The following is a 27,386-nucleotide window of genomic DNA, read 5'->3' as shown; positions in this document are numbered from 1 at the left end:
CACAGAATCCGAAGCAGGATCCAGGCCCCGAGCTGTCAGCACAGAGCCTGACACGGGGCTCGAACTCACGAACTGTGAGATCATGACCTGGCTCCAGGCCTCGAGCTGTCAGCACAGAGCCTGACGCGGGGCTCGAACTCACGAACTGTGAGATCATGACCTGAGCCGAAGTCGGACGCTCAACCGACTGAGCCACCCAGGCACCCCTTGTTTAATTTTTTTATGACAGCTTTTTCTGTTTGTTTATTAGGGTTTTTTGCTCTTTTCAGACTCTTAGTCCTGTTACCTAAAATAAATGCTTAGGTTTTAAAAGGACTGTATCACTCTCTTGGAGAGTGAAGATCAAGGGAAACGAGGAGTTATTCATACTTACTTTTCCCCCTTTACAGGTGGATGATAATGTTACAAGGCATTTGGATAAAGTATTAAAAAGAGGGGATTGGGATGTGTTAATCCTCCACTACCTTGGGCTGGACCACATCGGCCACATTTCCGGGCCCAGCAGCCCCCTGATCGGGCACAAACTCAGCGAGATGGACAACATCCTGATGAAGATCCACACCTCGCTGCTGTCCGAGGTGAGGCTCACTGTGGAGCGCCGTGGAGTGCTAGAGTCACTGTGCCAGCGTCTCCTAGGAGAAACCAAGTTCCTGAAGTGGACTTGGGACCTACGTGAATGCCACGCCCACCATCATTCAGTTCACCTGTAAGCACAGAGCACAGGCTCAGCCTCCAGCAGCTCTGGTTTTGTCTACCACTCACCCACTTAAGCAGCTACTAGTTCCAGAATGCCTTTTATATCATTGTTCCTGTCTGGGCATCTGTGGAGCTTATACTCTTGCCAGGAAGGACAAGCAAGGGGCATAATAAATGAATACATAAGTATACTGGAAAGTGATTAGTGCCAGAGGAGAGCATAGGGCAAGAGGTGGGAACAGCATCTGAGAGAGAAGCTGTGATTTTAAACCGTGAGATGAAAGCAGCTGTCCTTCAGGACGTGTGAGATGTGAGTGGAGCCTTGAAAGGAGAGAGGGGCGGATCCGCCATCTGTGAAGGTGCGTTCCAGGTGAAGAGGCAGTAGCGGTAAGGCAGAGCCTGCTGGGCAAATCCGAGAACAGCAAAGGCCCTTTGCTGGAACGCTGGGGCTAAGGGGCAGCCCCGTTTGACACACAGGAGACAGGCCTGACAAGGAGGGCACCTTGGCTCTCGCAGCTCGGCAATGGCAGACAGAAACCAAGCTCAAATCCTCTGCCTTCGGAGGCCCTAAATGTACCCCTCCTGGGCTCTGTGACCTCCAAGTGATTCTGTTTGTTTTATTTATGGTACTCTTTGACTTTAACCCTTTGATCTTGTAAGCTCATAGGTTAAAAAAAAGTCTAACACGTTTAGAAAGAGCTACTATTTATAGAGTACAGCTAAAATCTAAAGTTTTTCCTTAACAAGAGCATGCGTTCTCCTCAGTCTGAATGCAACTGAAATATTTTTCCTTTGCATTGTAGGAAAGAGAGAATCTTTCACCCAATTTGCTGGTTCTTTGTGGTGATCATGGAATGTCGGAAACAGGAAGTCACGGGGCCTCTTCCATGGAGGAAGTTAACACCCCCCTGATCTTAATCAGTTCTGCATTTGAAAGGAAGCCTGGTGAGGATTTAGGAATGTTTACTATTCTCCTTTTTTTTTTAATGTCTATTTTTAAGAGAGTGAACACGTGTGCACGGCAGGAGGGGGGAGGGGTGGAGGGTGGGTAGAGAGAGGGGAGGGCAGAGGATCCAAGCAGGCTCCATGCTGACAGCAGAGAGCCCGATGCGGGGCTTGAACTCATGAACCATGAGCTCATGACCTGAGCTGAAGTTGGACACTTAACTGACTGAGCCACCCAGGCACCCCGGGATGTTTACTGTTTTAAAACGGTATTTTACGTAACTTCTTTCTATAGTCTGATTTTAAATTTAAAAATCAATTTTGGGAAGCTGGGTGTGTCTGAAATACCCTGAGCAATGTGAAGATGAGAAGTAGTGGGACAGGGTGCAGCCAGGGTTTGGAGTTTACATTTCTCACCCCAATTCTTATAATGCAGACATTTCTTGTGGAAATTTTGTTGTATGAATGTCACTGCCTGAATATCTGGAGGTGCTAATAAAAATTACCAGCAGCTTGGAGACATCTGAACACATAGATGAACTAAAAGAAAGAGACGTTAGTAATTAAAATTTTTATAAACTATCCATCTTTGGAAACTATTAAGGGTCAGAGCAGGACTACCTGAGGGCCCATCTTTCAGCATTAAGACACCCAACTCTCCACCCCAAACACACACGGGCAGCTCTGACCCATGCAGGCCGGCCTGCTTCACAGCTATCTGCCCTCCCTCACCCTGCACTTGAGGCTGGCCTCTGCCTCCTCGCTTTACCACACGCTCACCTTCGCCCACCAGTTATCTCTGAGTTGAACACTCTGGCTTCCTTTCACGCAATCCTTCCATACCATTTGGCACTTCTGACTCCTAGTTCTGGGACCTCCCATGTGTCTGGTTTTCCTCCTAACTCTCACTTTGGTGTCTAGTCAGCTGTCTTTCTTCTCTGGTCTCCAGTCTCCAGACTGTCTACTCAGCTGCCTGTCTGACACCTCCACTTGGGTCTCCCACAGGTAGAGAAATATGACAGCTTCACAACCTAATCTGCCCTCTCATGTTGCTCTGCCAGCAAATGGCACCTTCGTGTGATTCTTCCAATCGGAAACCTAGGTGTCTCTCTTCACCCTCCTTCTCCCTTGCTCCCCACATTCCAGACCATCCCCGATCTCCCGTACATAAAACCTTTCAGTAGCTAAACTTTGGGTCAGGTAAGTCCTACACGAGGTTTCTTTCCTAACAAACAGCTTCATCCTGAGCCATATTCATCACTATTCACTATGTCCTGTCCTCTGCCCTTCCCATGGGTCCTCCAAGTGGCAAGCTCTTCCCCACATGCCCCCGACTCTGTCGCCACATCAGATCCAGTCATCCTTGGTTTCATCTGACGTCAGTTGCTCATCCACGAGACCAAATTGCCTTCCCTCTGTTCATTTTTCACAGCATGCTGTGCATCCTTCCATCATTCTTTGCTTAGACTGTAGTTAAAGACTTAGATGTGACGCGTGTAATGTCTGCCTCCTCTCTGCACTTCCGCTATAGTCGGGCATGACCTAGTCTATTTTGTTCATTGGTACATGCCTGCCTTGGGCCTAAACATTGCCTGGTATATGATCAGTGCCAAAAAGACTTGTTGAATGAATGAATCTTCCACTTGCTTGAGGGTTGGTTGGGGCAGAACTCCACTGACTTCCTTCTGTCTTTTAATAGTGCTTTCTCCCCTCGGACATCTGACCCCCTAAAATATAAGTCCTTGGCTCTTGTGACCTGGGCCTTTGCATGCTAGGTGTCTTGCCTGCCTTCCAGTGAAGGCTCTACTCACCAGAGCACCAACTTCCTACACCTGACTTTCCCACACTGTGTACCCAAAGCAGGGTCCTGTGTGGCTCCCCTACCTGAGCGAGAGCCCATGCCAGAGACAGTCTTTCCACTCATCCATCCAGTGGAGGTACGCTGAGTACCTGTGGTGGGCCAGGCACTGCGCCGGACACTGTGGGCAGCCTTCACCCTCAGGGGCCTCGTAGTGTGGGGAGGAAGAGAGACAACCAAGTGGGTGGTTTTTATTGTGCGTTGTTAGGTTATTGTTGAACTATAGCGTTGAAGTTTCGTCTTCAAGGTGGGCATTTAAGAATCTCCTTGGGAGGCCTGGCTGCGTCTTCAGAGCCAGGAGCAGCCAGGGCAGCTGCATGCGCGGATGCCTGACAACTGACCGCAGTGCCAACGGTGGGTGGGTTCCAAGCTTTTTGTTATCTGTACATTTGTTTCCGGAATGGTTGTGTTCGGTAGTCTCATTATGCTGATTTTATGAGCCAGGACTGCGCTGTATCTAGTTCGCTCAGAGTCAGTATTAATTTTAGGACAGTGCATGTCCAGTCCCCCTGCCCCCAGCGCTGCCCTTACACAACCGCTGATCTTTTTTCCACCTCTATAGATTTGTCTCTTCTGGACATTCATGTACATGGACCCCGTAGTACTGGGCCCTGTGTGAGTGGCTGTTGATTAGTGAGCATGATGTTTTCAAGGTTCTTCCACAGTTGTATCGGGTGTCAGGACTTCACTCCTCTGTTTGGCTACATTGTTGTAAAGATAGACCACATTGTGTATCCACGCATTAGCTGATAGATACATGGGTTGTTTCCACTTCTCAGCTGTTAGAAATAATGTTACTGTAAACATTTGGAAAGAAGTTGCGTGCACAGATGTTTTCATATGGTGTTGTTTTCTTTTGCCAATACAGCTTTGCCCCTATGTCCCTCCTCTGTGCTGTTATTGTCAAGTACGTTATATTTTTACATGTTACAAACTGAAGACCTAACTGTATATGTGTTTTATATAATAGTTTTTTAATTCAGTAAGAAGGTAAATATGTTTTTATGTGTTCTATAATTGTATAATTACTTTTACTGATGCTCTTTGCTTCTTTTATGGATCAGAATTAACCATGGAGTCACTTGCTTTCAGCCTAAAGAACTTCCTTTAGTATTTCTTATAATCCAGGTTTGCTAGCAATTAATAGTTTCTTTTTTATTTTGTTTTGTTGTTGTTGTTGTTGTTGTTGTTGTTGTTGTTGTTGTTGTTTTTACCCTGGGTGTCTTTATGTTGCCTTCATTTTTGAAAGATAGTTTTGCTGGATGTAAGACTCTTAGCTGACCATTCTTTTCTCTTCCAGTGCTTTGGATATGCTATCCCACTGCCTTCTGGCCTCCACAGTTTTGGATGACACATCATCCCAGTCTACCTGGGCTTCCCTTCTCGTCTTTCAGAATTTTTTTTTTTAATTTTTTTAATGCTTAGCTATTTTTGAGGGAGGGAGGGAGGGAGAGAGAGAGAGAGCGAGCAGGGGAGGGGCAGAGAGAGAGGGAGACAGAGGATCCAAAGCAGGCTCCATGCTGACAGCAGAGAGCCCAATGTGGGGTTCGAACTCACAAACCATGAGATTATGACCTGAGCTTAAGTCGAACGCTTAACCGACTGAGCCACCCAGCGCCTCCAGCTCTTGTATTATGCTATGCATGTTTTGTGTTTATCCAACTTGGAGTCCGTTGAGGCTTTTGGATGTGTAGATGAATAGTTCTCATCAAATTTGGGAATTTTTCTGTTTTTCAGATTGTATATTTTTTTATCAATTTGACTTTAAATTTGGTGATTCTTCTGCCAGTTCAAAATCTGCTATTCAGCTATGGTGAATTTTTCGTTTCAGTTACTGTGTTTTTCATTTTCACACTTTCCATTTGGTTCTTTTCTTTATAATTTCTGTTTCTTTGTTGATAATCACTATGTGATGACAACATTGTCATCAGACCTTCCTTTACTTGTTTATGCATAGTTTCCTGGAGCTCTTTGTGCATATTTACTGTGGCTGCTGAAAAGATAGTCTGTTACCTCTAGCATCTGGGCCCTTCCCTGGGAGGTTCTGTTGCTTTCCCTTCTGAGTTTTACTTTCCTGTTTCTTTGCATAATTACTCACAGTTTTCAGTGAAAACTGAACATCTCAAATAATCTATTGTAGCAACTCTGGATGCTGCAGGTCTGCCCACCCCCCAGCCCAGGCCTGTCTTCACTGTCGTTTCCTTGTTTATTTACTGAGTGCCGTGGCTTGACCATTTCAGTGAGGTCATCTCCCACAGCGTGAAGTCTGCTGTTGCTCCTGTGCGGGGACAGCAGCGCTGGGGTGACCGCAGACTCAGTGGCTCTCTGTTGCTGTCACACCCAGCTGTCAGGCTCCACTCACTGCCAGCTGACTGCCTTATTTTCAACAGTTTGTGATAAATGTGCTTCACAATCTGATCTCATATTTGAGCCCCTTTGAAGGGTTCTTTCTGAGGCCGTTCTCTGAGGCGGTTCTGAGCCTTCTTGCTGTCTTCTCCCCAGGCCCTCCTCTCTGAGCACTTAGCTGGCCTGTGGTTTAGCTTGTGGCTGTCACGAAGCTACCAGTCTCCTCTCAGCTGCCCACCTCCAAAATCTCCATTGTTTTAAAGAGCATTCCTAGGTGTGAATTCACCACCTTCTATTCCAAACAAAGTCAGTTCTTTTGTGGGGAGTTTTGCTCTGTTTTGTGGCCTGCCCTGGGCGGTTTCTCTGAGCCACAGTTTCTAGTTATGGGTGGTAACAACAGTCCCCTTCTCTTGGGGGCTCTGTGTAGTCGCCTCTGGTCTTTCTGCTAGCCTATTCTGGGGGCAGCCTCCACCCGGCAAGACTGGTGTAAGGGTGAGTGGGCCCCAGTACTGTAGGCCTTTTATGCCTTGCATAGAAATTCTGGGTGAGGCTGGGCAGGACAAGGTAGCTCCCAGCCACTCCACTGCTGTTGAGGGTGTGCACTACACAGCTGAGGAGGATGAGCAATGCTGGCAGCCTGTTCCTCGCAGGGAGAGCACAGAGCCCTCCACAGGGCCCCGGGGGGAGAGGGAGCCCTGTGTTCTTCAGTGCACCCTCTCAGAGTAGTCTGTGTCCCACGGAGCTGCAGATGGCAGGGGGAGAGAGTGGGTCATGGTTCCTCAAGGGCCTCACACTCTCCCGTTCCTACCAAGCTTTAGATTTTCTTGAACAAAGGTTTCTGTATTTGCCGTATGCCCTAGATGGTTTCCGGAGGCTATAAGTCATCGTGCTGGTGGTGGTTTTTATGCTCTTTACCAGTTATGCTTGTTCTCCTGGCAGGCTGACCCACAGAACTCCCCATGCCACCATTCCTAATAGGTCTTTGCAGGCTTACTTTTAGCCTACAAATTCATGTACATTTTTGTTGCTTGTTTTAATAATAAAAAAAAATCTTTCTCATGGTTCGTGGGTTCGAGCCCCGCGTCAGGCTCTGTGCTGACAGCTCGGAGCCTGGAGCCTGCTTCGGATTCTGTCACTCCCTCTTTCTCTGCCCCTCCCCTGCTCACACTGTCTCTCTCTGTCTCTTAAAAATAAATAAACGTTAAAAAAATGTAAAAAAAAAAAAATCTTAAGGCGTTTATTGATCTGAAAGATAAGCACTTTGGGATTGTGTGCCATGTGATTTCATACACCCCCAGCCTGCTACTGTCCACCCCCAGAGTTCCAACCTCCCAATAAAGAGAAGCACAGATCTGGGTCCATCCAGGGTCAGGGGGTCCCAGAAGGAGATCATGCTTGTGCTTCACTTCCACATAGGGCAGCGCAGGTATATTTTGTCTCCCTCCTGCTACCAGGATGTAAACTCCATGAAGAGAGGGAGGGACTTTGCCTGTTCTTTCATATTCTGCCCCTCCAGCCTGGAATACTGGCACATCGTGGCTGTCAGTATTTGCTGATTGAATGTGTGAAAGGTGGCTTAGCTGTACAGAGCATGTTGCTAGGGCCAGTGGAGATGAGGCAGGGGGGAGAAGGCCTGGCTGCTGGAGGGGGAGAATGATTTTCTGAAATGTGTTTCCTTCTTCCATGAGATAAAACCCACTCTGTAATGTGATCTGCCTTGTATTAGTATTACAGAATTGCAGTTATCAAAATATTGCTGGCAAGGGCTAGTCACGCTAATCAATGGAGCAAAATCAAGAGGTGAAAAGTAGACCCCAGTAGCACTTGGTGACAAAAGGTGGCATTTCACAGCAGTGGAGAAAAGACAAGGCATTCCAGAAGTGATGTCATGACCTTCTAGAAAAAAAAAATTATGCTAGGAATCTACCTCATTCTTTAAACCTGTGTAAATTCCGGATCAAAACATTTAAATCTTTTTTTGAAACACTCTTTGTTATGTGAGTTTTCAGACCTGCAAAAGTAGGCAAAGCCCGCCACCCAGTTTCAGTGTTCATGGGCCGTTACAGCCAATCTTACATCTTCCGTCCTTCTCGCTCACTTTCCTCTCCTTTCTTGCTTGGAAGTAGGTCTCTAGAAGATGTGTGCTCTTACTTTCTTAATGTAGCACGTTTAAAATATAGTATTAAGTCCTTAATTCATCAAATGGTCAGTGTTCAAATCTCCAATGTCGGTCTCCCTCTTTGGTTGTTTGAGCTGAGATACCAGGAAGATCCACGCACTGAGATTGGTTGATGTAACCCTTTACGCTCTCTTCCGTCTATAGGTCCCCGCTCCATCCTCTTTTATTTTCCCACAGTTTATTTGTTGAAGAAGTGTGGCTATTTGTCCTGGGAAGTCTCTCTCTACACTGTCTGCTAACATATCCTCTGTGAACCCTGTCTGACCAGGAGGCAGATTCAGATCCCGTCGGCTGGTTTTCATAAGGCTGTTTCCAGCAGGAAGCGCACAGTGTCTGACTGTTCGCTGCATTGTGAAGCCAGTAGCCACTGATGACCAACTAGGGCCAGTAATTCACTGGAGGTTGCAAACAGTGATATTTTAATTGTATAATTCTTCATTAACTAGCCTGAATCATTCTGTAAGGAGAATCTTCCCCAATCTACTTTTGCTTACCTACCGGTACCATTTATATAACAGACAGAGGATTAATGATGAGTTATTCTTCCCACTTATTTACCAATTTCAGACCAAAGATTTAGTTCACTGTGAGTCACTAGCACACTTCATCTGTGACCAGTTAGGGTTTGGTGTTGCTGTTGTTGTTGTTGTTGTTGTTGTTGTTGTTTAGTAGCATTGTGAACCCATGGATCTAAGCATATTTTGTTTCAATTCCCTATAAGTAATATTCTTTTTAATACTCAAAGTGTGCCATCTTTGGCCAGTAGGAGCCTCTGATTCAGATTAGCTCCTGAGTCCTTCCAGCCTTGAGGTCTCAAACACCTTAGTCTCTCTGAGAGTTCTGTTGCTCTCTAGGCTGAGAAGGGTTCCAGCCTCCCATTGCACAGTTCCTTCCCTGGACCTGGAATCGGCTGCTTTTCCAGGATTCCCTAGTTCTGTTCAGTGGACAGGGATCTTTGAGGACCACTGTCTGGATACTGGCTTATTTGTCATTTCTGGACAAAGCAAGGAAATCTTTTTAAGATAAAAATGATCTTGAGTTTGTATTGATACTTGCAATTCACACTCATTGCTGTAAAATGAAAGTATTAGGCCCTACGTCTTTTCTGTCTTCCTCCTAAGCTTAGAATCCTGGTTGTCAACGACCCTGGAGATGAGTATCCCATAAACACCCAGAGTAATCTCGGAATAGCACTGGCACCACCACCACTATCAGCACCAAAATCAATTTAAGGTGGGATTTTTCTTTTGGGTTTTGTTTTGCTTCAGATCAAAGCACTTAATATAAGAAAATACTAGAAGAAAAACAAATGAAAAAATTGGCGTAGTTAGTTCTTTCTAAGTATAACCCAGAACCCATCAGTGGAGGGTTGGTCAAGAAGGGATTAATATATTTGACCAAGTCAAAAAGAAAAATTCTATACAACCAAAAGTACCACAATGAGAGTAAAACCTCTGCAAACCCACACTACAGTGTCTGAGGTACTCCCACCAAGCACCACCGACCTCTCCTGGGTAGACTTCCCTGGTCGCCCCCTCAGTCCGCCTCGGACCTTCATTGTGGTTTCTGGGGGGTGGGGGCTGGGTATTCTCTTTACAGATGAGAACAGTCTGACTGTGTTGCGTTCTCACCGAAGGCATCGGCTGGATAGTGGCAAAGCAGGAGCCTGAGCCCAGTGTCCCGATGTCACACCCATTTCCTCTGCAAAGTTAGTAGCAAAGCAGGCCATTACCAGGGCTTGAAGCTCTTCAATTGCTCAGGCCACCAGTAGGCAGACGTCTTGCTTGTTGGAGCTGGTTAGAGAACTAGGCCTAGCTGAATCCACCCTCACTCCGCTCTCCCCTGCACGGGTGCCTTCTACTGCTCAGGAGCTGCTGAAAAGTCTGTCCATATCTCAGTGCTGTGTGGGCCTCTCTGAATCCACAGGGTAGGGCTGCCATACATCCTGCTGTCACCCTTGTTCAGGAGGTTGACTGTTGACCTCACCAAAGTGACCATCCCTCAGCATGTACAGAGCTACCTGCTGTCTCTGTGCGTATCCCGGGCTCTAAAACTCAGGCGGTACTGTTTCTTGTGTTGGTATCCCTCCTACATATCGTACGCTACTTTGGGGAAGGCACCATGCCCACACGGGATGAGTATTTAGTAATTTATTGACATAAAAACCAAGAAAGTGCTTTCTGTATGAATCTACATAGAATGGCTCAAAGAGATGGATAATCGGTTGTAGAAGGTCAAGGGAACGGGGGTGCCTGGGTGGCTCAGTCAGGTAAGTGTCCCAACTCTTGATTTCAGCTCAGGTCATGATCTCTCAGTTCTGAGATTGAGCCCCGTGTCAGGCTCCGCACTGGGTGTGGAGCCTGCTTAAGATTCTCTCTCTCTCTCTCTCTCTCTCTCTCTCTCTCCCTCCCTCCCTCCCTCCCTCTCCCTCTCTCTCCCTCTGCCCCTCTCCAATGCACACAAGCCTGCACGTGCTTGCTTTCTCTAAAATAAATAAAAAAAAAAAAAAAAGGTCTAGGGAATGACTACTATCTCACACATCTGAGAGCCCATCACTCAAACCGTTTTCTTTTGTCTAGGTGACATCAGACATCCAAAGCATGTTCAACAGACTGACTTGGCTGCAACCCTAGCAATAGGGCTTGGTCTGCCGATTCCAGAGAACAGCGTTGGTAGTCTCCTGTTCCCCTCCATAGAAGGGAGACCAGTGAGAGAACAGTTGAGGTTTTTACATTTAAATGCAGTGCAGCTCAGCAAATTGTTGCAAGAGAACGTGCCATCATACAAAAAAGGTAACTCAGTTAATAGACAATGTTTCCACTACACCTGTGTGTAGGTCATCAGTCTTTGTGCTTCTGTTTTATTAGAACCCTGATGAACACCATTAGCAACACCCACAGGTACAGTTATCTATATCAAGTTCTTTCATTCAACAAATATGGAATTTTTTCACTAAGTTCCTGTTTGGCTGGGGACTATTACAAGCACTGGAGGCACAAGGGCTCTGCCCTCATGGAGCTTACCTTCCAGAGGAGAAGTAGCAGTAGGATGGTGAGGAGCGCCTTAGGAAAAGGCTGTATGGGGGAAAGGATGGAGAATGCAGGTCGATGAGGGCTGTCGGGGCAGGCCTGGCCTTTGACACCGGGAGAGAACATGTGGCAGATGCAGGGTTCTGCAGTGGGGACCTGCCTGCACCTTCAAGGGAGGACCAGGGGGACGGAGTGGCTGGAGCAGGGTGAACTGGGGCAAGGCAGAAGGAGATGAGGTCAGAGGGATAGGAAGGCCTTCTAGGCCCTGGAGAAGCTCTTGCTTTCATCATGAGCTAGATGGGGAGCCCGTGCAGCCGTTCGTGCGGAGTCTGAAATCTTCAAGCTGCATTTTCAAAGGCTCTCAAAGGCTCTCTCAGGTGCCCAGGTGGAAGGCTCTGCCTTGTGTGGTAGGAGAGTCCGAAGGCTGCTTCAGTGCCTCAGTGAGAGGTGGTGTGAGGGCCCAGGCAGTGGCAGTGCAATCCAGAACAAATGGCTGTATCCTGCATATATTTTGAAGGTAGTGCAAGCAGGATTTGGTGTTGCACTGGATATGAGGTGCAGATGAACCAGAGGCATAAGGAACAGCTTGGGGTTTTCATTAGGACAGTGGAAGAATGGAGTGACCATTACTGAAATGGGGAAGGGTGTGGGAGGAGCAAGTTTGCAAAGCAGGGTGCTTGCCAGGTGAGGGGGTTGGTGTTGAGGAAGTCACGCAAATTAAGAAACTCAGGAAGGGAGGAGTGAGCGGCTATGTTGAGCGCTACTTAAGGTAAGCTAGAGTGAGGAACTGAGACTGGACCATTCATCTGGCAGGTGAGGTTGTCGGTGGCTTTGTCAGGAGCAGTGCATATGGAGAACTGGGAGAAAACCAGGCTGGAGTGGGGACAGGGAAGGACCTGGGGCGTGGAAATGGCTGTTGTCTGAGGTGGGTGGAGGCCGACACAGGGTATATTGTTTCTAGTTTTAAGCTGGGAAAAACTAAGGGGTATTGATACTCTGGTGGGAATGATCCAGATCGCCCCACGACCATCTTTTCGTATGATTTATCTGACCATCAAGGTATATTAAGGACAGCGTGTTTGGTGCTGGGACTGGGGCTGGTTTGGGAACTTAGAGGAAGTCAACTCCTAGTTTGAGGTGACATTCAATGTGATGTTGGCAGCTTTTCCTACTTGAGATAGTGAGTGGAGTACTAGGAAGTATGGTGATGCTGATGAGTTTGCGCTGAGACGTAGACTGGCCTTGAGCTGCTGGTGGACGACAAGCCCTGCAGGGACTAGTGGGGAGCCAGGTGTCCTGAATGGCTGGAGAGCTGGGGAGCCAGCCCCTGTCAGTGAAGAGGCCCCCAGTGAGCAACTGTGTGAAAATCTGGGTGAAAAGTGAGGCCGGCTCTGGTGCACATTTCAGTCCCAACTAGAGAGTGGTTACTTTGTTTTCAAAAATAACTTGTTTGGTAGCTTTTGCAAATTTGTTATTGATAACGTGTGTCCTTTTTCCTACACTAACAACCAGCAAAACCCCAAACAAAACCACAGCGCTCGTTGTTTGCTTATTTCAGGAGTAGCAAGTAGGGAGAATTAGGCACTGCAGTGGGTGTGGTGGGAAGCAGGCCCCTGAGATGAACTTAGGCCAGTCCCTGGAATGGGAAAGCATTCTTGGGGTCTTACGCCCCTGGGATGCCCTTTGTCTACGTCAGCAGTGTTTCCTGAGACAAAACTGGGTATGTGTCTGACGCCAGAATTGATTTCAAGGCCTCCCCTAACATCCAGCCCAATCTGATACAGCTTGCCCGGCGCTCCCCCTTCACTCCAGGGGGCCAGGCTTTTCTCGTCTCAAGACCTGTGCATGTGCTACTCTCATAGAATGGATGCTTTTCCCCACTGCTCACCTGGTGGATTCCTGGGCCACCTTCCACTTCAGCTTCAATATCAGGCCTTACTGTTCCCCACCCTCAACCCCAGATTTCATTCAGTTTCCTCAGTGTTACCAAAAGTCTCCCATATTCTCCCGCTTTCCTCCAGAGCATTTCTCACAATGTGCACTTCCATGCACGTGTGAGAACCCAGCTGGATGGTAGCCCCAAGCAGGCCTAGCCCCATGCCCCATGCCTCTGTGATTCTGGGTATAGACACCGGTGCCCCCACATCTCTGTGACTTCAAGGTGCGGGGGAGGGGGGTATAACAATTAAGGTTTCCATCCTGGATCCAGACTAATTGAGTTTAGATCCCAGCCGTCACACCTGCCAGCCTGTGGGCTGGTGTCCGAGTGCCTCCCCTCTGCAGTGGGCATGGCAGTCATCCCTATCTGAGGGTTAGGGTCATGCCTGCCATCAGCACTTGGTCACCTGGTGCCTGCAGCAGTGGCAGGGCTGTGCTCAGGGTCATATAGCAGCCTTAACCCTAATCCTGAAAGGCATGGTTTAGACCACCTTAGAATGGCTCTGCTGGAAGTCAGAGGAGCATGTTAAATACCACGGAGTCTCAGAAAGGAAGTTCTTGCGTTTGCAGATGAGTTGAGTCACCGGTAGGTCTGGTCCAACTCCAGAAGGGAGCAAGGCAACTTCCTGATGCTGAGCTGCCTGCTGCTGCCATCCCAGAGGGGGAGCCAGCCAGCAGTGGGGGCTGGGCTTCACCCAGCAGCTGTTCTGCCGGCCTAGCTTGGCATTGGGGAGAATCATCTAGCCCGGCATTGTGGCAGGAGGGGTCAGGACTGCTGTCCCTTTCCAGAGAGGACTTGCAAAGAGGGAAACAGGTCAGAGATGGGTCCTCACAGTGTGTGAGCACTGGAAAGATTTTTAACACCGAGGACCTAATAATGTAACGCATTTCTGGGTTGTTTTTATATTGCACATTAAAGAAGAAGAAAAGGGTGGAGAGAGATCAGGAGAGAAGGGGGAGGAAGAGGAGGAGGCAAAACCAGGTGTAAAAGGTAGAGACAGGGGGGCACATGCTTCTGTCCCTATTGGGTGCTGCTTTGTGCCTAGGGCTGTGGTGGGCTGGCAGGATGTCAGAGGATTCGTGAGCATCATCAGCTGTTAGTTTTACTGAAGGCGTTGCTGGCCACCCCCCAAGGAATAATTCACCTCCATTAGGTCTCAGAATTTATGCTCGCACTGTATGCGTGTGAATAATGGAATACTTTGAAATGACATATGCATCCTCTTGTCTGTGACTTGTAATATAACCTTGTCCTCTTCTTGGTAGAGCCTGGGTTTGAGCAGTTTAAAATGGCAGAGAGGTTGCATGGGAACTGGATCAGACTGTACTTGGAGGAAAGTACCTCGGAAGTCCTTTTCAACCTGGGAACCAAGGTTCGCAGGCAGTACTTGGATGCCCTGAGGACTCTGAGCCTATCCCTGAGCAGACAGGTGGCTCAGTACGACATCTACTCGATGCTGGTGGGGACCGTCATGGTTCTGGAGGTACGGCTGCTTGTGTGGAGTCACGGCTCGGCTGTTAAACTGATTTGATAGCCAGAATTTTGTAGTTTCAAGTGTATAAAACACTTGTTTTTCTAAATATGGAAAAATACCAGTTTCTTTACTCGCTGAACTCTCTCATGGTGTGCCCTCATGCCCAGAGTACTGCCAGGCGTCAAGTATGCGTGCGCTCTTGGCAGCTCTGTACAAACCGTGTTTATTGGGCTTTCTTCTTCTGTTTCCAACGTTTGAACAGCTGGCACAAGGTCAGGAGGCAGGCTTTTTCTGACCGGTTCTCTCCGAGCCCATCAGTCATGGACACTGCTGCTGTTTTTCTCTGCCAGGTTCTAACCCTGCTCCTGCTCAGCATCCCGCAAGCACTGAGCAGCAAGGCTGAATTGGAAGTTCCTCTGTGGTCGCCTGTGTTTTCTCTGCTGTTTTATTTGATGTTTCTGGTTCTTTCTGCTCTTCACGTCATTGTGTGCACCTCAGCTGAGAGTTCCTGCTATTTCTGTGGCCTCTCATGGCTGATGGCAGGTGGAGTGATGGTGTTGATCTCTGCACTGCTCTGTGCGGTTGTGTCTGCTCTTGCCAAGATGTTTGCCAGCGGAAAGCTCCTGAGCAAGGTAAGGCTGGTTCCCACGCATGGGACGCTGTCTTCCTGGATCGGCCTTTTTCTCTTATCTCAGCTGATCTTTCATTCATCAGACACTGGTTAAACCCCTTGGTGTGTAACCAGGCAGAGTTGAGGAGCCCACACTTCAGAAGGGCCAACATCTGAGCATCCTGACTTCAGACCCTCAGACCTGTGTTGCCAGGTCACAGGCCTCATTTCTTCGTTGTAAACACAGGGTTCCTGTGACTCTAAACATGGGCTGCTGGTCACAGACAAATGGGCAGTTGACTGGTGGTGCAGTGTGAATCAGACATCTCTCAGAAAGTGTTTGAGCTCAGCCAAGGGAAGAACATTTCAGAGAGGAAGGAGTCAACTCATTAGGCCTTCCAGAAAGGTCAGCAGGAGGCTGGGACCCTGTCCTCACCCTGCCCTCCTCAGGAGTCCATCCTGCCTCGTAAAGTGCAGTTTTCTTTTCAAGACTGATGTTTTCCTGTAGATTTCTTAGGGTCTTTGGCCTCTGACACCTATATTCGTGATCACGGTAGCAGTGTGGTGAAGCAGAGGTGGGCAGCCACGGTTGGTCCATGGTGCCCGGAGCCTAAGGGACCCAGGGAAGTCACTCCAGGCCACCAGAATGATCAGAGGCCCTTCCCCGTGTGCCTGTGTCTGAGGAGCTGACGTGTTGTTGTTCATAGGACGCTTCTGTTCCCCCATTGGAACATAGGGTTCCCTCAAGCCATTTCGTTTGTTCTCTAGGCCCTAAATTAGGATTCATGGTATCTCTCTTTCTGTCTTATACAAGCTGTGCGTGACCAATAGAGGAAACATTAAGAAGTTGTCAAATGACAGTCACGGAGTCCTGATCTTTAATCTTCAACGCGTTCGGCATATGGAAGGGTTGGTGCCGTGACGCCAACTTTGTTGTTTCGAGGGAATTGACCATTTTAATGAAAGCTTTCTGGATTTCTGGAAAATTCATGGAGAAATTAAATGTCTGGTTTGGTTGCATATGTCCTGGGGGTTCTTTGGTTTCAAGCAGCAGGAACTGCCTGTGACCCCTGGAGGCCTAGGCCCTGAGGGAAAGGATGAGGGTGCAAGGAGGGCTGGGTCCAGGAGCCAGTAGGGGAGCTCTCGGAGCTGCAGCACTGCCCAGACGGTGTGCGGCTAAGCATCTTTGTTCTCTTTGTCACTCGGCTTAGGACTTGCAGTCCAGGGTGACAGTCCCTCCAGAGCAGAGCAGGGGGTGGGTGGGGGCGTGAGGAGCTGCAAGTGCCTGTCACAGCAGGTTATGCTCTGTGAGCAAGAACTTTAAGTGCCTGGGGTGGGATTTGTGTAATTTTCGTGTGTTTCCCTCACGGAATGCATTTTCCTTTTACAGAATCCAGCCCATCCAAACTCACGATGGTCAGAGTTGGATGTTGTTATCTTGTTGGGGACCATGGGCCACGTGCTGAGTCTGGGCGCAAGCAGCTTCATCGAGGAAGAGCACCAGACCTGGTACTTCCTCGTTAACACCCTGTGTCTGGCTCTGTGTCACGAAATCTACAGAAACTGCTTTCTGGGCGACGACTGTGAGCCCCGGCGATGCTCGCACGGGGAGCGGGGGTTTGTCAACACTGCACCAGCATTACAGGACAGGAGCATCGGCCATGACGAGCTAGAGCCCCACAGAGCGTCTAAGAGCCCCACTTCCCTTAACACGCTCAGAGGCTGGGAGAAGTGGATGGCGATGGCAAGCCCCTGGGTGATACTTACCTGCTGCCGGCTGCTGCGGTCACTAAACCAGACGGGTGTGCAGTGGGCCCACCGGCCTGACCTGGGGCACTGGCTCACCAGGTGAGAGAGAGTATGAGCCGTAGCCTTAGGCCGGACCTTGCACGGCTGACTGGCCACAGAGTGTTCTTTTTCCAAATTCAGCCCTGTTTTTTATACTTAGGACGGAAGTGGTATTTGAGAACTGAAGAAATGGAAAAATAGACTGTAAGCCAGGAATTAATATTGAAAGATGGATTTATTTGAGGCTACCCTAACATGTTTGGGGTTTTTTTATTGCTGAGTCACCATAACTTTATATTTGAAAACCTTTCAGTTTTAAAATGACAACTGCAGCGAGGACATAGTTTTGTTACTTGCTGCCTCCTCGCCGACAAGGCAGGTCTGGGACAGGGCCATGCTCCCTCCGTCCTTCCTCCCCTCTCTCCCCACCCTGAGGCTGATGGCTGAGCAACCTAGTCGAAAGTGTACTGGATGACAAGGATCACAGTAGAGAGAGGAAACTGGGACAGAAAATACTGGCCGTATTATATATTCTAATTGCCTGTCAGTGAAGACTTAGAAAACTAAAGGAGAAGGAAGAGAACGGAATAAAAATTTATTTCCTGTCGCTGTGAAGGACTTGTATGAAAGTCGCCAGCAGGAAGGGGGCTCAGGACAGTGACAGACACATTCCTAAAGGAGGGAATGCCAACAGAAAGACGAGGGACATGCCCACCGTCCTAGTGATCAGGGAGCGTAGGGTCAAACAACGAGGTGTGATTTTACTCACAGCAGACACACAAAAGGAAGTGATAGAACGCAGTCCCGGCACGCAGCAGAGGACCCCTGACCGCACACTGCCATGGCTCCAAGATACCTGGAAAGATCCATCACAGGCTATAAAAATCATCCCTCTGGTCAAATAATTCTTGTGGGAAATTTCTCCCAAGTGCTAACTCTGTTGGCAAACCTCTGGCAACCACAGGCAGCTTCTTCCGGGTCCTGCCACGTGCCTGCTCGTTTCGTTTTTGTAGCAGGCCTGGAGAGAGATCGCTGGCCTGTCCCACCTCAGGTGAGGAAGCAGAAGCAACTCGAGACCTCTGCCTGAGCATGTGAGGTTGGGGCAGCTCTGGGACAGCCCGGGAGCCTCACTTACCTTTCTGGAGAGTCGAGGCACTGCAGGAGAATGTGCTGATCCCGCCCCTGATGCCCCGCCCCCCTCTCCAGGGGCCACTGTGCCCACTCCTCAGTCTGGACCCTCCTCCGGCACATCAGGCCCGACCTCTTCCCCTCAGAGGGTGCCCCTTCCTGCATCACAGCCTTCCCCGTGCTGCCAAATTAGTCCTGTCAGTTCGTGAAGAAGCTGCAACGTGGCCCCGTTTCTCCTTCAGAGGAGGGCTTCTTGAGAGGCATCTGAACTCACCTTCTTTATTGCTATTTTTCAGTTGTTACAATGAACAATCCAGGAGAGTGCATAAAACATCTAGTTTAAAGAGCGACAGCGAATGGACACCCAGGTGACCACCTCCCAGACCAAGCACCAGGGCAGGGCCAGGCCCCAGCACGACACCCATCACCTCCCGCCGTCCCTGGGCCCATGTCCTGACGCTGGCCACATCTTTCCTCCGAGTCTTTCCCAAGTAGTTTTTCCGCTGCTGTGTGTTTACCTTGGCAGGGTTAGTCACTCATCCACTTAACAACTATTGAGTGTCTGGCCTTCGTGAGTGTATGCTGTGATGAATGAAACAAAAGAATCCTGCCTTCCAGCGCAGCACTCACTGAGGTGGCAGGATGGTGGGCGGGGGCCAGACAGAGACAGGGGAGCAGCTTTGCCATGACGGCTTTGTGCCCCGAGCCTGACTGCAAAGTCTCCTTGCCTGGGAGCGAGCAGACACTCTCAAGTGAGTCAATCTGTGTTAATGAGGGAATGAGAGAGGATTGCACCAGGACGTGCTGGTCTCCCGTGAGCAGGACGTGTGCTGGCAAATACACAGTTTGCCCAGAATCTCTTCACCGGTGGTTGGGGGAAAATGGGGTTGCCAGGGGAGGCAGTGGATAGCGTTCTATACAGGTCACTGCACTGGCCAGTGCAAACCTGGTGGCAGGGACCATTTGTGAATGAGAAATGAGAGCTCAGGTTAACTCATTTGTCGCATTTTAAGAACCTTTGAATTTAAAGCACCAACGATTTTCTTTTCTTTTTTGCTTTTCAGAAAAATCAGCTATTTTTAATACAGTTCCTAGAAAACCACTTGGTGTAGATCCGTAACATCGATCGCTATACTTACTAGCGATTTGGGGATTTTCCGTTTCATTTCAGTTCTGATCATAAAGCTGAGCTCTCCGTTCTGGCTGCCCTCTCGCTCATCATGATTTTTGCGCTGGTGCAGAGGAGGTGCTCCCTGACGTCAAAAGTAGCCATGGCACTTGGCCTCCTGGGTGTCTACTGCTACCGGGCAGCCATTGGAAATGTCCTGTTCCCATGGCAACGAGACAGCAAAGACATTTCCAAGTAAGCGTACTGGCAAATCTATTTAATGTTTTATACACTGAAACGTGCCACGCGGTCTTTAGAACTTTGGAATTGGTTTCTGTGAATCGTGATCTCAGCAGTTACTAGAGCCTGGACAAGGAGTGCCTCAATAAACTGATTCTTTTAGTCTCTTTCCTTTGGCAGGAGAGAGACAGATAACGGAGTAAGGTCACTGAGGTTTATTTTTTACAGTAAAGGGTTCTCTAAAAATAAGAAATGGAAAGGATTCAGTTTTGCTCAGTCAAGAAGTAGTAACAGGAATCACAAAGAGGGGTCGCTTCCTATCAGTTGGGAAACAAAGCACACCAGAAAAGTCAACTTTCCCGTAATTTGACGGTGAATTCCTGGGGTGGGGAGGGGCCCCCCCGTGCTGACTGAGGCATAAATGCCACATTTTATGTATCAAAAACTGGCAGCTTTTCTTTTTTTAAAGGCAATGTGGGGTGGGGTGAGCAGAGGCTGTTCTGGAGGCCGTAAAACGTGGTAAGAACTTTGAGTGTATCCAACCCTGTGACCTGGGCACCCTCTTATGACATTTATCTCAAGAACAGAACCAGAGATGAGGCCTGGAACCAGGACACAGGCATGCTCTCTGAAAAATTATTTACAGGCACACAGAGTACAAATCAAGATAGTTGGCCAACAGTAGTGGGATGAACCTCTGAGTGATGTTAAAGCTCTGTGCTGGGTACTGTGTTTTCATAGACGATGAGAAGATGTGGACCAGTAGGCTATAAAACTATCATATGACCCCAGTTTATGAAGTAGATGCATATTTTTTCATGTTTGTATGAAAGACTCAAATATGTAATTGGTTGTGATTAGATTTAGGACACAGACTCACAGGTGGCTTGTGCTCTTCCTTTCCATGCATTTTCATTTTTTTATTGCTTTTCTAATCAGAGAAAGGAAAGCAAATGTTATCTTCTCAGAAAAGGTCAGGGTGTAAGCTGAGGGCTGTGGCCAGGCTGTGTGAGTGGCCAGGAGGCATGAGGCCCACCTGAAAATAGGCCAACAGTACGGGCACTTGAAGTGATACCCAGAGCCTGGCTGAGGTGACGGCAGGGTGGTAGGCCTTCACCCGAAGCAGGGAGGTCAGGTAGGGGGAGGATGGTGTAGAGACATGTCAAAGGCTGTTCACTTTGGAGTCTGAGACTCTGGGCAGATGTCAAGGCTAGATGTCACACTCGAGGATGTCCACAGGGCTGTCTAAATCTCAAAGTGTGATACGTGAATACATTCCTCACTTCCTCTCAGATCAGTGCACCTAATTTCCTCCTCACTCATCTCAAGACTTGGATCACTTACCTTTCATGGACACTACAGCATGTACCTTCTTGGTGTTCAAAGCATAGGTCAATGCACCCTTTCACTCACCTTCACTGCTTGGTGTTCTGCCTGTAAAATGCTTCCATTCCCCACCCCCATCTATCCTGGCTCTAGATCCCTCTCACTAAGAGATCTACTCCAGGTCTTGAGCCATGCAGGTTCTAGATTTCCCTAACAGCTGCTTCTCTCCATTCAGTCTGCTGCTGTCCATAGATATTCTAAAATACTCCCTTACATTTAGCTCCTGCCTCTCTTCTCCGCTGTGATGCCCAGGCCTGCTGGAGTGGAAGGTCAGGTGGACATTGTCCTAGATAGCATTGAATGGTTTGGGGCAAGGAGGTGAACCCCTTGAAGGCCCCCACTGGTGTTCTCTTTCGTATTCACCACCCAGAATGCATTCTCCCCCCTCTGATGACTCGGACCTTGGCTGATTTCTCCTTCTTTAACCCTACTGGGTCTGTCATCAGCTCTCTGCTTAGCACACCTTGGCCATGGGGTTGCACCTAACCCTAGCTCTTTGGCTGCCGCATGGCCCTGTGGCTGGTGTCTACACACTAGAGGCACACAGCAGACAGTGCTTGGACTATTCAAATTAAACTAACTGTGGTTTTAAAAAGGAATTTTTTTTAGGTGCACAAACCTTCCGAGGAAAATCTGAGATAGGAACATTCAGTTTTTCAAAACATATAACGTTATTATGATACTGATTTCACTTAAAATTTTGTTTATTTAGCATTACTTTAAGTGATCAGCTTTTCTAGTATTTATAAAATACTTGATTTATAAAATTTATTTAAAATATGTTTTAGGGATATATGTGTTTCATTAGATGAAATTTTTTGGTATGGTGTCATAAATTATATCCTTTACAAATAATTGTAAGTGAAGTGCTAAAATAATTCTCAATAATCCTTAATATTTATTATGTGCCAAACACTTTACCTCTGTTCTTTGGTTAACTCCCAGGAGAGCTTGTGAGGTGTAGGTACTGTTTCTCTTCATTTTAGGAATAATGAAGTGAGAGTCAGAAGCCTTAAGTAACTTTCCCCAGCAACAGAGCTAGTAAGTGGCAGAGCCCAGATGAGCCTGGCCCTGCCCTTCTGCAGGCCCCACAGTGTTCTCTGCACCATTGTGTACGTGTGCATGCGTGTGCATACGCAAGTACTTGTGGTTGTGAGCACGTCCGATTGTATCTTAGCATTATGAACGTAATGGAAGTTTCTGCTAGAGCTTGACCTTATCCCGTTGCAGGAGTCTTTCAAATTAACCGTGTGAAGCAGGTAGGAGGTTTTTCTGGCACCCTACAAGTGATGGCTCTGGCCTTGTGCCAGGCCATCCTTGGGCCAGATGAATAGGACTCCCCAGAATTCCCATGAGTCAGTTCCATCAGAGATGTGCACAGAGAGAGGACAGGCCTGCCAGCCTCTGAGCAAGGGGAGCCCTGCAGGCCAAGATGCAGAAGCAGACACCCCCACTTCCATGGTGTCACCCGAGTGGGCGGGCACTATGGCTTCTTTAGTCAGCTAAGTGGACTCTTGGTTTTCATGGAAAAATATGTTTTGAGTCTTTCGAGCTGGTGCTAATGAATCAAACTCTTTTGCTTTTTTTTTTTTTTTTTTTTAGGGGTCTTATTGAAGCTCGTTTTGTTCATGTCTTTGTCCTGGGCATTCTGTTCACGGGCACCAAAGACTTGCTTAAATCTCAAGTCATTGCTGCAGACTTCACAATCAAGACTGTGGGTTTATGGGAGATATATAGTGGATTAGTTCTTCTGGCTGCTTTGCTTTTTAGACCACATAATCTTCCAGTTTTAGTATTTAGCCTCTTGATTCAGACTATAATGACTAAATTCATCTGGAAGCCCCTGAGGCATGATGCAGCTGAGATCACTGTAATGCATTATTGGTTTGGTCAAGCATTCTTCTATTTCCAGGTAGGTTTTCATTGCTATTGTGAATAGAAGCCTATTAACTTTTTATGTCATTTCTCTTTTAGTTTTTCTCTGAGAAAGGTTACCATAAGTTGGGGAGTTAAAAAGGCTGTTCAGTGAAGGGACTTTCAGTATGGTGTGGGGGAATGATGCTTAAATTTCATGTGTGTTTGATAGGATAAAATTTAGTGACTTACTGAAGACCGACCCCTCAGTGTGGATCCGTGAGTGCTTAAGACAGTGTGTGGTTGTGCACTAGGTCTATTTACCGTGACTGGTTAGGGAGGCACTTCACAGTTCCATTGCTTTATCTGATGAAGTGATAACTGAAGTTTCTATTCCCTTTCCCCTGGCCGTGCTGTCGGGTGTCTTCACGTGGTTATGAATCCCTGGGGCCCCGTGGTCATCACGTCTTCTCTCCAGTGTTAAAGGGCCCATCAGAAGCAAGTCCAAGCTGCCTCCAGGACGGACCTCAGTATCTGCCTGTGTGCGTGGAGCGGCGCCTGGGCAGGTGGACAGAGGGCCCAGCTTCTGGCCAGAAAGGGACTTAGTTCCATCCCAGCCTTCCCACATCTCTCTGCCCAGTTCGAAGGGCCCCACCCTCAACCTAGTTGCTGCCTCTAGGACCCTGGAGGGTGGGCACAGCTCCCCAGCCTCCCCTGTCGGCCCTGTGCCCTCTGGTGGAAGAACTGTGCGCAAACCCCTGAGTGTCTCAGCTGTGTTTTCCCATCTTTACAGTGAGGATCCGTACTTCCTCTGTGAGCACCAGCTCCTCCCTCCTCTTCCAGACCCTGGGGACTTGTGTGGTCTGTGTGTCCCGATAGGTGGGCCTGGGCTTCTTCCCTGACCTTGCTATTTCTCTCCTGGTTTCCTGGTGCTCATGGCATCCCCCAAAGAGCAGCCCCCCATCATGGCTTTCCATCTGTTCCCTGAAGGCCAGAAGGGGGTGGGAGAAGTTCTAGAAATCCATAAGTCCTAGAGGATGTGACCTGACCCTCAGAACCACCCCCTTGCCATCCGTCTCCCCTGGGGGACTCCATACTTCTGTCTCCAGTCCTGCCCTTGGGTGGCTTCCAGAGTGGCTGTCCCCAGCAGAAATGTGGGTAGCTGCAGCCCTGACACTGGTGTCCAGTACTTTTAAGCCACTTGGCGTCTGGCAGGCACCTGCTGCGCCCTGGTCTCATCTGTAAAATGGAGTAACTAACACCTCATCTCATCCTTGGCTGCTGCAAGGGTTAAAGTAGTGAAGAACGGGAGGCACCCTATATAGTAGCTCTCACTGCCCGTGTCCCTCAGGACCCACAGAGAAGGCACGATTGGAGTCCGTAGGACCTGGAGAGTGACGGCACTTCCCTGGAGTCGCTGCCCATCCCTCGAGGTGCTGGTGGCTGAGGACCACGCTGCCCATCAGTCAGCTCCACCCCTCACAGGCTGGGCCTCACGGTCTCTCCGTCGTGTGTGTGTCTCCGTGGTGTCGAGCAGCCACACTTCAAAGACCACAGCCTTTCTTACCTACCGGTAGGAATGTAGAAACAGCCCTGTGGAAGTGAGGGAATACAGTTAGCCCAGGAATTCCAGAACACCAGCCGGAAGGGGGGAAAGGACAAAGGAAGCAGCTGAGGTACCATGAGCCGCAGAAGAGAGAGGCGCGGGTCGGAGTCGGCCTCTGGATGGTATTTGCTCTGCTTTGTTGGCAGCGACACGCCTGTGTTAGGGCTCTTTCACTCTTGCCATTCAGTGTGACTGATGTGTTGCTGTAGAAGGACTTTACATTTTTCTGGGCATTCCAGAAATGTCTAGGTGGTCCGTCAGTCTCACGGTCCTCTCTCTGTCTGAAAGCCATGCACAGGCCTGTTCCTGGTGGTGACCTCCGTCTGGGAGTTCCACTGTTGACAGTCTCCACGTCTCTGACCGCGAGTGCCCTGGTGGGGAATGGGAATACCATCGCCATGGAACATCGCCCGCCCCTCTCCCTTCTCAAGGCTCCCGGGTGCCATGCTACACAGTGAGCGTGTCTGATGGGCACCAGACGCTCCTACCCCAGGGGCACGTGGACTGCCGGGACTCCACACGGGAGCGATTTCGGCATATCCACAGATACGTCATGGTGCTTGTGAACTAGCCACACGGTAGACACTGCCGGCACGGGTGGGGAGACTCACTCGGGCTCCCTCTGAGCCGAGATGGAGAAAGTGGCTGCCGGCTTGGCACAGTGTCCTGCACTGAGGCCTTGGTGTCGGGAAGACCGAAGGAGCCACGGTCACACCCCGAGCAAGGAGACGGCCTCACGTTCAGTGTGCTCCTCTGTGGCATGCGGCCACTTTCCCTGGGTAGTGAGGAAGGAGCACTGGTGATCGCACGTGGTACTGGTTCTCATCCGGTGCTGCCTTGGGCAGTGGAACCCGCAGCAGACCGTGGTGTGTGCTGGGGAGGCTGTCCGCACGCAAACTCAGCACAGACCCTGTGCGGCAAGTCCTGAGGCACGTCGGATCCTGAGCAGCAGCAGTGTGGGTCTCCCTCGTCTCTCCCCTGCCCACAGCCCTTCCCGCATGGTCAGCTTTCCCGGGACAAGACCTGCAGGCTTGCTGCCCCTCCTTCTTGCCCTCAGCTCCGTGATTCCTGGTACCCAGCTGGCCTCCTGGGTTCCCACCTGTTCCCACTGAGGGTCACAATGGCACCACATCAGGACTGTTGAGGACTGAATGAGTCGATGGAAGTAAAGCCCCAGAGCAGGCCGTCTGTGCCTTGGCTGCGATAACAGTATTGCAGTCAACCCTCTCTGGATACGAGTGAGTCGGCCTCGGTGGGATCTCCGGCAGCTTCCCAGTGTCAGATCCACTTGTCCTTCTTCATCATGCCTCCCTTGCCACAGCACTTGGGGCTCTTCCTCCCTCTGCTCAGCAGCTCCAGGGTCTCCTCGGTCTGTCGCAAGGGGCTTCTGAATAGGAATTACATAATCGCAAAGGCTCAGGCGGCCGCTGGCAAAGTGGGCAAAGGGGAAGCTGCACAGGAGAGGTTGCTGTCCGGGGAGGGGCCCGCTGTAAGAGGGTGTCTCTGAGGTATCTGGGAGGTCTGCCAACATGACCCAGTGACCATCTGGAACGACGCAGCAAAGGAGGAGGCACTAGGGTTCCACTGGCAAGTCTGTGAAGCCATGAACACCTGGCTGGAGTTGTGTCCTCAGCCATCAATAAGTGGTCCCAGGAGGGATCTTTGCTGGGCTGGGACAGACATTTGTGCGATCAAACTTATAAATGTCCTGAGTAGCTGAGGAAAGGTCACCAGCAGTGATGAAGACTACAAGTAGAGAGAGGGACTGAATCTTAGGAGACCCTTCCCTTGGATGTAGACCCTACCCTTTTGTGCAGGATGAGCCATGCATCCGTTACCCACCAGGGTCTCAGATCTGACACGTAAGCTGGAGGCCAAGCCCCCCCAGTGGCCAGCGTGCCCTCTTCTTCCTAGCAGCAGCATTCACCCATTGAAAGAGCCATGTGGCAACACCACCTTCAGCCTCTCCTTGGCCACCTTGCCTCCCAAGACCAGGTGCAGCCCTCAGACAGGGTCTCTGTTGTAGGGAAGTCGGTGTGTCTGTCTTAAGTAGATAGATCTGAGGAAGGTTTGGAATTTGCCACAGTTCTTCGGCAGACGTATGTTTGTTCCTCCCCACCTGGCGGCGAGGTGGGAAAGGAGTGGGCGGGCATCTGGGGCTCCTGGGTGTCCGTGTCACTGTGGCCACATGCAGATTTCTTTGGTTGCTGGTGGCTGTGTCAGTGCTGCTTCTACCTGTGTTCCAGGGAAACTCCAACAACATAGCCACGGTGGACATCTCAGCGGGCTTCGTGGGCCTGGACACCTACGTGGAGGTCCCAGCTGTGTTCCTGACCGCATTTGCAACGTTTGCAGGACCCGTGCTGTGGGCCAGCCACTTAGTGAGCTTCCTGAGCTCAGAAACCAGCAGGTGAAGCTGTTCTTTGTCTCTTAGCACAAACTCTGATGGCAGGTCGACCGTTCAAAGAGAGTACCTTATTCCAGATACAGGGTTCCAGACCCCAAGGGGCTAAAAGTCTTCACGCACTCTCTTTTCCACAAATAAGAATGAACAGTCCACAGCATGTGAGCCAGAGGCGGGTGCAGGTCAGGTCTGTGGCCACCCGGGCCCTGTGTCGGGATGATGGGGAAGCCACAGGGGCAGCCAGCTTCTGCTGCTCTCTTCCAGCCTATACCAGGGTGTGGTTTCCAGGGACCCTTCTCGGTTTCTTTGCTTGCTGGTGGCCTTATTGGCCACCCTTCGGGCACAAAGACAAGACATGCTGGCTCTCACCTCCAGGACCCCTGCTACAGAGGAGCCTGCACAGGCCTGAGGGGATGCCGTCAGTGGGTACATACTCTGGGGCCGTGCCCTGCCCTGCCACCGAGAGGCCCCATCGGGCTCCACCTGGTGGCCCGCCCCTCTGGCCAGCCCGTGGGGCAGCCTACCCCATCCTCCTGCCCACCGTGCTCCTCCCTGCTTCCTCATTTGTTTGTGCATTGGCCCTCCCAGAAAGAAGGCTTCATAAGGCAGGGGCTTCCCAGTCTGTGTACCACGGTAACCTCAGCGCCTGGGTCCGGCCTGGCAGAGTGCAGCCTGAGGGGCATGTGGCCTGCCTGATTCTGCACTTTCCAAGTAGGCCCAGACTCTCCCTTCTGTAAAACGGTGTGATGGTATCGCCTCCTGGGGGGTGGGGCCTATGTGAGGAGTCCCACGGGTG

At 49.7% G+C, this 27,386-nt stretch overlaps 1 protein-coding gene across 11 annotated transcripts in view; it reads left to right on the top strand.

Moving 5' to 3' along the window:
- PIGG (phosphatidylinositol glycan anchor biosynthesis class G) overlaps positions 1–27,386 on the top strand; it is a 56,371-nt gene that overhangs the window by 11,935 nt on the left and 17,050 nt on the right. For 3 of the 11 annotated variants that reach the window (XM_042985222.1, XM_007093169.3, XM_042985221.1), the window contains 9 exons: positions 390–578; positions 1,500–1,641; positions 10,604–10,816; positions 14,258–14,475; positions 14,817–15,098; positions 16,467–16,924; positions 19,164–19,355; positions 22,329–22,638; positions 26,433–26,596. In XM_042985222.1, the coding sequence (XP_042841156.1) occupies positions 390–578; positions 1,500–1,641; positions 10,604–10,816; positions 14,258–14,475; positions 14,817–15,098; positions 16,467–16,924; positions 19,164–19,355; positions 22,329–22,638; positions 26,433–26,596 (2,168 nt within the window). The other 8 variants (XR_001511391.2, XR_006217122.1, XR_006217123.1 and 5 more) reach the window with 8 other exon arrangements.

This window comes from Panthera tigris, chromosome B1 (genome assembly GCF_018350195.1).
Source record: "Panthera tigris isolate Pti1 chromosome B1, P.tigris_Pti1_mat1.1, whole genome shotgun sequence".
NCBI classification, from domain to species: domain Eukaryota; kingdom Metazoa; phylum Chordata; class Mammalia; order Carnivora; family Felidae; genus Panthera; species Panthera tigris.
The sequence above is the reverse complement of the archived record's forward strand: the minus strand, read 5'-3'. Positions and strand labels throughout refer to the sequence as shown.